Source organism: Morone saxatilis, unplaced genomic scaffold (genome assembly GCF_004916995.1).
Source record: "Morone saxatilis isolate NCDOM2014 unplaced genomic scaffold, NCSU_SB_2.0 Contig20, whole genome shotgun sequence".
NCBI lineage: Eukaryota > Metazoa > Chordata > Actinopteri > Moronidae > Morone > Morone saxatilis.
Genome location: NW_023339763.1, coordinates 16,858,040 through 16,867,451, shown reverse-complemented (window position 1 = coordinate 16,867,451; position 9,412 = coordinate 16,858,040). Strand labels below are relative to the sequence as shown.

Sequence of the window (9,412 nt, the reverse complement as noted above, 5' to 3'; positions counted from 1 at the left end):
TGTCTTAATAAGATATTACAGCTGATATTGAACTAATGAACAAAGGTTTGCATAATATCCAGAGGAACAAGATTATTTTAAGAGTTAGACCACTTGCACAACTTCCAATTGAAGAGATAGTAGTCTTGTCCCAGTGTTTGAAGAAAATGTGTTTTATTGTAAGCTTTTTTTTTTTTTGCTGATTATTAATCTTAGATAACAATACAAATTCTTAAATTCAGCTCAATAAAGTGACAAAAATACTTATTTTAAGAAAGTCTATCTTTCAGCTTTCATTGCTTGTAATAAGCACAACTTGCTTACATTTTTGGCTTTTTATCTTACAGTCTTTCAGTGGCTAGATTCTTATGCTAGTTTTAAGAATTCTAGCCAAGCAAAACTGACTTATCCCACTGGGAGGTTTCTTTGCTGAATACAAAAATTGTGATTATATTTAAGATTATTTGGCTTGTTTCTAGAAGGGCTGTTTTTGCAGTGCACCGACTCCCTTCAAATTGTTTACGGTAAATATACAGAGCTTTCACAATAAATCTTTTAATGAAGACAATGGTGATTGTAGTGTTTCAAATTACCACACAGACACATAGTGACTGAAAAAGAAAATGTTCTATAGATAGAGCATCATGGTCATGTACCCAAATAACTAAAGCAGTTTGATTTGTTTTTTTCCCCTCAGAAAACCTCAGCAATTCCTTAAATTACTGAGGGCCCTCATTCGACTTTCTTTATACATTTTGATTTTTTCTTCTTCCAGTAGACCAAAAATGGAAAGCAGTTTTTAAATTTCAGAAAGGTATTTCTATCTTGTTATTTTATGAAGAGATCCTGATGTAGTTCACCTTCTCATCAGCTGCCACACCAGTGCCAGAGTCAGGGTAGCGTTGCCATCGTTCAGGTCCTGCCCGCCGATGCCAACGAGGGAGAACTTGGCTGTTTTGCCCAGTTCCACTGCATAGTTACAATTCTCCAACTAGGGGCAAAAAATAAAACAGGTGGTAAAAGAGCCAGAAAATATATATTTTTTTACTTGGCTGAGATCAAAAGGAATCCGATTTACCTTTTTCATGTTGGTTCCCAGCTTGGGGTAAGGTGGCTTGTTGACCTTGTTGTTCCAGTCAACAGGCACTTTAATCTTCTCATAGAGTTGAAGGATGACCATGGCGTCCTGTAGGTCTCTAGAAGACGAGGTTGTATTTGATAATCATTAACATTAAACAAGATATAAAGAGAAGAATATAAGATCACACCAGTTATGGGAACTCTTCAGATTCCAGTGCAAAGAAGAGTATTTTGTTTGTGGTACATACCCATACAGATGATTGACATGTGGGTTAACTCCCAGAGAGTTCATCCAGTTTCGGAATGTCCTCTCTTCTCGTGTCTCACCTAGACAGCAAAGGATTGTGGGATTTAGGGGCTTTCATATGGCCATACTGGTTCTAAACATGCAGGTTGTCTGTCTCACCAGAACTGAAAAGGCTTGGTTACTATTTCTGATATTTCTAACGTCACTCTGGTAGCTATACGCGTAAAATATCTGGTAGCTAGCTAACTACCATTTAACTAACTTATGCATACTAACCGATGTATCCAGTAGGAGTGGCTTGTTGTCACATTCTAATAATAAAATGACTTTATATGGTAAAATAAGTCTGCGGGCCAGTTAGCTAACAAAAGGCAGCTTCAGATTGTTCAGAGCTGGTTCTTCTGTTATTCACATAGTTCTGAACTTAAACTTTGTTGCATATCTAGTCATGAATATTTCATCGTGTATTTAGGGGAGAGTCAGCTAACATTTTTGAAAACAAAATCCACTCTTAAACAATTCAACTGGACCAAGAAGAGCACTTCATGTTGGTAAGCATCAATGGGTAGCCTGAGAGATCCACCCTAAAAGCAGTACTTCTGCGCCTCCCCGTACCAACCTGGTCCAACATCCCGAGTCTATGGTCCTCTTCTCAGGTTGTATTTGTTATTAGTTCTTCACTTCATTTTGGTTTGTGTGCATTTTGTTTTTATATCAATATGCCACAAGCTGAGCGTTGCCGCCCCCCCCAGTCATTACTTTTCTCCTCTCGTGCTTCCCTGAACACCATCATCCATATTCGCTTCTTTTTTCTTGAAATATTGTTTTGGCTGTGTGACCACGTTGTCGTGGAGATACTCAACTGTGGGTGCAGACTGTCAAAACGCTTACACTGAAGCCTGCCATGTTGATGTCTATGCGTGGCTGATCTTCCTCTGTGCCCTTTGGAGAGATTTGATTCAGGAGGTGGAAGTAGGCCCTCGAGTCCTGGAAATAAAAACAAACAAACAACAGCAATTAGATTTCTACTGATGAATGAACAGGAAAACCCACTGTGTAACATAATTGTATGTTTTGTTTCATTAAGATAGCTGTACTCTAAGTGAAGATAAACTGCTTGTGAGCAACTTTCACTGTGCACACTAGGTTTTGTATTTAAATCAAGTATTTACAGTAGATGTTCTGGGTTTCTCAAAATAAGTAGAACATTAGATTTCCTTTATAAACACTGTATTAGTCATATAGTAAGTATAAGCTATGAATTATATTAAATTAATAAATATTGAATTTTAAAATTACATTTTAGAGAATTAAAGTATCTCTGAATCATTTCTATGATCAGAATATCCAGCAAGAGATAGCATGAGAGAAACCCAGACAGGTGCAGAAGCTTGTATACCTGCCATGGCCTGACAGCGTAGTGACATTTTCAACCCAACAAATACGGTACATCTGACATAGTAATTGTTATTTATCTGAACTTCTTTAATAAATAAAACTAAAGTACTTATGTACCTTTTTAACCACAAAATGTGCACACAATATCTTCAATGCTTACGTAAAGCACACATTTAACAGTTTGCTCATGTTGGTCTGAAAGAGACACTACCCATTCAATGCCATTTTGGGAGCCGTGGAGGCGGACATTGAGTGAGTTTGTGCAAACACAAACATGCACTGCCTGGCCCCGTGTGCTGATAGATGTTGGCCAATGGAAATAAACAAGCAAAAATGAGCTAACAAAAAAACAAAACAAACTCTACCAAAGAAACTTAAAACCCAAACCTTTTATCCTGTAAATATAATCTCTTTAAATAAATTCATCTAGTGTTTAAATGCATCAGCGACATTCAGCATCAGTGATGAGGCCCACCTTGATGTCAGAGCTGAAGTTGTTGATCTTCTGCCAGCCAGCATTTTCCAGGTGAAAGTTTGCCCAGCGCAACAGCAGTTCTTCTGGAGACAGCTTCATCAGGTCCTCCAGGGTTTCCCCGTCTCTCAGCAATGCTGCCAGCGCTGTCGAGGGTGTTAATGATCAGTTAAGCTACTTAACAACAGACCAGGAAACCCTAGTGACCCTAGGAACACAAGCTAAAATACATGTTATGCAATGGACTTATCAATTATGCTCTATACCTTCATTTCTGCTGAGCTCGATGTCAGCAAATAGACCGATCTTGATGATCTGCCACAGCAGGCCCAGCACCAGATGAGGTTTCCCCTCTTTCAGGTCTAAGGCACCAATGTTCACCACATGGCAGCCAATAGCAGATGCTGAGTTCAGGGCCAGGTTCAGATTCTCCTGTAAGATACAAAGCACCAGCTGTTAGAAAATTCACATAAAAAGGAAGACAAAGGGCAGCACTGACATACGGCAAATTAAACTGACCTGTATCGTAAACGGTGTTAGCTTCTTCTTATTTATGGTCCTCTCATCAATAGTGTCTGGCACTGACAGGTTGATCATTTTGCTGTGCAAACATAAAGAAATAACAACATTTTATCACACATCTGATGCAGTATCAACGTTGTAAAATAAGATAAGATAGCAACACAATCTTAAGCTTGGGACTTTTTGTTGCACATCATCAAACTGAATACTATCTAATAAAGGCAACTATGCCTACAATAAATAAAAAAGAAAGAATGTACATTTTCCAAATGTTGCCTCTAATTGTGGTGGATGTATGTTTGACAATTAGACAAATGGAAATAATGTAGCAAACATGTATCATATGAGGTTGCTCCCTAACTAGTGTTGACCTGCACTTAATTTAGTTTCAGCATGTGAACAGCGTTTCTCTTTGTCATGCAGTTTGTCTGTCTGGAATATGCTCAGACGATCTGCTGTGTTTGTGGCTCTGCAGTTTGCAGTTTCATCTAAAAACATAATATGATATGTTGCTGATTACTTGTAAGACTTGTAAGCTTCTTTATCTGTAAAATGACATTCAGCCTAATATATATATATTACAGCAGTGTTTGCAACATTTTTTTTATGTTACATTTTCTGTTTCAACTGTACATTGGTGAACCATGAACTGGTGATTTAACAAATACATAATGAACAATGTGTGATCATTTCTAGATATATAATTCAATGAGTATTGTATTATTACCAATATCTCCTCTATGGTGAGGCTGAATGTTGTTATGGTTAACTGATTCTCCAATACCGGCTCATATTTATCTTTTCTCAGGCAGACTGTGATCACAACATTAGCTGCAGGAAGATGCAGGTATATGACATTCATTTCAGAGGTGTAGCTAGGTGAGAGCAAGGTGAGGGAGGGGGGAGTTATGCTGCTGGCTTGAAGTGTTAACAGGAACTCTCACCAGAGGACTATACCGTCTCCGACTGACGTGAAGAGAGAGTCTGTGTTGGGATCCATGGGCAGGACATGTTGGCAGTCAGGGTCTTTTTCCAGAGCAGTGTTGATCCAGTTCACAAAGGCATATCGCTCCTCCTCTGTAACGAAGAACATATACAGGCGTCACTTAAACACAAAACACCAACAATATAATCGCTCAGAGGGTCCCTTTGTTCATTATGGGCTTCTTCAGTGGTAAATGGAGCATCTGCAGCTGAAGTGCAGAGGGTACAAAGTCAGCAGATTATGACAAAGATTAGCAGTGACTGGAGAGGGGAAGGAGACGATGTGTGTGTGTCTTACCGGAGAACGAGTGTTGTGTGCCTTCGCTTGACAGCTCAGACGTCCCTCCAATAGCCAGGATGCCTTCTTTTCTGTTGATGACCTTGCGGAAGGTTTTTGCTATCTCACTGCCCTTCAGCTCCTGGACAATCTAAAGCAAGACCAAAGAATGCTCAGTAACAAATCACCGCTGTGCCTTGAAAATCCTGCATTCTTGTTTTAGGCTGAAATTTATGGAATTTTTAAGACATATTTATGTTCATTTTGATTTGTGAGTAAGCAATCACATTCATTGCTTTTGACAACTCATTTAAACTCCTAGAAACAAAATATTTGCTTTCTTAAATCGAAATTGCAATTACTTGTGCCAAAATAATGATTTTTGTGTCAATTATAGCATGTCTGTAGCATCGGCATCACATTAGTATTAATAGGGAAAGTATCATATACACTCAGTGGCCACTTTATTAGGTACACCTGTACAATCTAATGCAATTCAATGCACCAGATCAGCTATCAATTCTACTAGAACCCAACCGATATTGTTTTTTTGCGGCCAGGCAAATTTTTGAAAGTGACTTTGAGATACTTTGAGTATAAATAAAAATAAAACAGCTAAGCTTAGCATCAGTACTGTAAAAACTACAAGCCCTTTGCATTATGTATTCATATGGGCACATATTGGATGACATATACGCTAATACAATATATTTGTTATAGGCCAATATCAGCCGATAATATTGGCAGACTGTCAAAAAAAAAATCAATGAACAATGTAGACATTATAAAATACACTTTATGGCAGAACAGTTGTGTTGGATTGCATTAGACTATACACAATGTGTATCTAATAAAGCACCCACTGAGTATGTATATCTAAAAATCTAAAAATCTATAAAGAAACCACATTCTGTTATTACACCGTGATTCTGGTAAATCCATTTGTACTGTAACACACCTGTCAGATAATTTTTGCTATCACTCATGATGATTGTTTGTCATTCAGTTTTTTAATTTCAACTCAATCACAGAATAAACGATGGATTAATCAATGGTGGAAAAGCTCTTTGGTTACAGTCATACTTCTGCGCAAAAGCCTCAATCATCTTCTCTCCTTCTAATGTTGTTTGAATCGCTTCTTGTCTTGTCGAGCTCCTGTTAGCCACCGTGACAGCCAAGGTCACTCAGCACCCAGCAGCACTCCTCAGTGGTATGAAAACAAAAAGCCAACCGGCCAGCTAAAGGGCTGGGAAGATACAGTGAACATCTAGTGCTTGTGACAAGAGGAAAAACAGCGTTTGTTAAAAGGAAAGGTCCGGGAAGAGGTCAGGTTGCTGGGTTCATAAAAGCAACTGATGTTGTTCTGTTGATTTAAGTACAGCGGAGTGATTTAAAGTGAGACTGTACATTAACTACAAATATAATCTAAGTATTACAGTTGAGTATGTGAGTGCCATTAGGGTGCTTAATAGTTACAGTAAACCGCCAGGGCTACAGCTGTTATCATCCTCCACACCAACACCACCCTCAGGCTCGTCCCCACATACCAACATTAAATAATTACCTCTAAACATTAAATCAGCCTCAGCAACAACCAATGGGACCTCAGAGAGCTCTAGGTGTGAGTTCATACTGTATGTAGCTTATCAGTAATGTGCGAGCGGCTTCATACGAGCTGCTTTGACAATACGCATTCTGTGGTGATATGCGTGATATTTCCTGAACCTGAAGTTATCACTGCTTCATCAGTGACCTCAGCCCCACAGGCGCTGGTGTGACCACAATGAGCCATTCATCCTGCCACTGTGATACACAGCACAATTTACCTCAAACACGCACAGACACTGGGTGCTGTAGGTAAAAGAGGTAACCACAACAAGAGAATTATGACATTGCACGGTTAGCAAAAAACTGTTTTCTTTTTTTAGCTTCACATCTATGGGCAGGATATTCAGATAGATTTAATCTGGGCTGTTATCATCCATAGGGACATATTTTGTCAAGGGGTGTTTTATCAAGGCTTAGTGGGAGCACACACCTTTATAACACAACTCAACAATGCTGTTTAGCAGCTAAGTGATTTCCTATGTAAAGGACTTTGTTTCAAAGGTTTTGCATAAATACAGTTTTTATGTTTATTATTATTATTATAACAATAACAACCATAAAGAGTACCTTAAACTGTGAGATTATAACCCATTAGAGTATAACTGGACTCACAGATATTCAGACAACACAGTTTTAGGATCATCCAATTGAATGTGTTCCTCTCTGTCGTTATCATAGTCTGGGTTAAATTTAGAAGTGACCAAGTGAACAGCCACGTCCCCTAAAACAGGACATTTACGATCACAGAAGAGACTAAACGCAGCTACAGGAGGTTTTGCTCGACCTCTGCCAGAAGCAGCCCCTGTGAATGACTGCTCTCCTTCATCACCGCTGAAACTAAATACTGGAACTCACACCACTTTGCTGACCTCACTTCCACATTCCGTGAGGATGTATGCATGTGTGGTTTGTGGAGGCTTTTCAACCCTGTCGTGCATTTGTAGCTGCTAAAAGTTGCTTTGCATAGCGGCCCCATCTAGGAGGGCGAGGTGCTTTTAGTCAGAAAAGAAAACAAAGACTAATTCACCGTAAGAAAAGCTCTGAACAGAAGTTGCAAACGTGTCAAGGTTTGACAGTAGAAGCTGTCCTGAGGGCCGCTGAACTTACCGACAGAAACTCTTCAAAGCTGATCTTATTATCCTTGTTGCGATCGAGCTTCTGGATGATCTCTCGAACCATGTATCCAGGTAGGGCATGGCCGGCATCTTTAAGGAGCTCATGGAGTTCATAATCACAGATATGTCCATCGTTGTCCAGATCTACAGAAACACAAAAAGAACCATCAGACTCCAGGATAAACTGTACAATTACAACGACTGTAACAGTTCATCTTTTGATCTACAGAAATTAAAATCCCTCATTTATTTAAATTTACAGTGATATCAAACATAAAAAAATACTGTCTCATAACGCTATGATAAGATTGCTTTTACTCACCAATTTTCCCAAAGATTTCTCTCATCTCCTCCATCTCCTCTTTTGTTATCTTTCCAGACATTTTTCTGTGATTGACCTGAGGTGGTCAGTCAGAGAAACGTGAGACTGCAGAGGGGAAAGAGCAAAGAGTCATTAACAGGGTCTTAAGAGGAACCCAATCTTCATCAGCCTCCCATACACCTCCTCCCAGCCGTGTAAACATATCCTACTTGCTGCAGCCTTCTGCTTCTTAAACCAACAAAGGAATCTGCACCCCCTTAACTCTGAATCAATCACCTCACTGCTCCCTGTTCCGCTACTCAGATCAAAGAGCAGGTCTCAACTTTTCTGCCCCCTTGCCACTGGAGAAGTGACCAGAAATCCTCCATCTTCTGTCAGCTCTAAAAACTCTTAAAGTAGTCCCTCACATAGCCGAGTCCTCACTGACCCCCACCCCCGCTGATCATATCTACTGTTCTCTTTAGTTTCTCTCCTGAGCCCTTTTCCTTTTCCAAGCACGCCTCTCTCCCATAATCAAAGTAATTTCCTGTTGGTTCCATTGTATAGCAACAAGGATGCTGTACAAAAAACTGCCAGAGAAGCCGAGACTACTTCAGTTTTTACGTGATTTTTCTACATTTCTGTCAAATCTGCTTACTGCAACAGTATGTCCTCCAACTGCTCTAAAACTTGAAAGTTTTACTTTAATCTCTTGCTTTTTTTGACCTTTTATCTGCCCTACAAATAAAGTCAATTTATATTTGTGTTATTATTGTGCCTCTCTGAAATGTAAAGATCTTGATGCTGTTTTATCAAGAAACTGTCTTTAAATTTCAGCTTTATTTAAATGTGTAAAGAGTCAAGTCACATAACAAGACTAGAGCCAGCGAGACTCAAGTTTTCTTGCATGACTAAAAAACACTTGAACTCCTCTGCAACCCTCTGAAAATCACTGAAAATAAGGAATTCCTCTGAGTACCTCCTTCCCGTCCTGTAGTGGCGGAGGAATGCATGAGGCCTGGGCAGATGGAGCTCCACTTACAGAGAGGTGAGCAGGGCGTACTGCCGCCTTGCTCTCCAAGGCTAAACTGGTATGGTGGCATTCCTCTCCAACACAAGTGTTCAGAAAACAAAGATGAGGTTTATACTGCGGTGACTAAAGATCACACATTTTTCCAGACAGAAAAGTTTTCCCATTTCCTGATTTAAAGTACAGACTGTTGATTTTTACGGCGTATTAGTCAGAAATCCTGAGCAAGGCCCTTTCTGGTTTCCACAGTACTGCATGTGTTAAACCATATTAGGGAATAGTTGATTGTCCAGTCAGTTCAATGGATCATAATCCACCTGATTAATAGTGATCATTATAAAAAGTATGGCTGAACTGGTGAAGTTATTTTCGTGATTTCAGCCATCTAGACTTACTGCG

The 9,412-nt window shown here is 39.4% G+C and overlaps 1 protein-coding gene across 1 annotated transcript in view; it reads right to left on the bottom strand.

Moving 5' to 3' along the window:
• The window catches only part of LOC118331826 (plastin-3-like), a 21,338-nt gene that overhangs the window by 5,100 nt on the left and 6,826 nt on the right, over nt 1–9,412 (bottom strand). Inside the window, exons 3-13 of the mRNA XM_035666907.1 lie at nt 8,005–8,109; nt 7,675–7,826; nt 4,981–5,110; nt 4,643–4,775; nt 3,696–3,777; nt 3,443–3,608; nt 3,180–3,322; nt 2,198–2,293; nt 1,308–1,417; nt 1,058–1,175; nt 840–970 (exon numbers count right to left, since the gene is read on the bottom strand). Of these exons, the coding sequence (XP_035522800.1) occupies nt 840–970; nt 1,058–1,175; nt 1,308–1,417; nt 2,198–2,293; nt 3,180–3,322; nt 3,443–3,608; nt 3,696–3,777; nt 4,643–4,775; nt 4,981–5,110; nt 7,675–7,826; nt 8,005–8,065 (1,322 nt within the window). The 5' untranslated portion in view covers nt 8,066–8,109. The remainder of the gene's footprint in view (nt 1–839; nt 971–1,057; nt 1,176–1,307; nt 1,418–2,197; nt 2,294–3,179; nt 3,323–3,442; nt 3,609–3,695; nt 3,778–4,642; nt 4,776–4,980; nt 5,111–7,674; nt 7,827–8,004; nt 8,110–9,412) is intronic.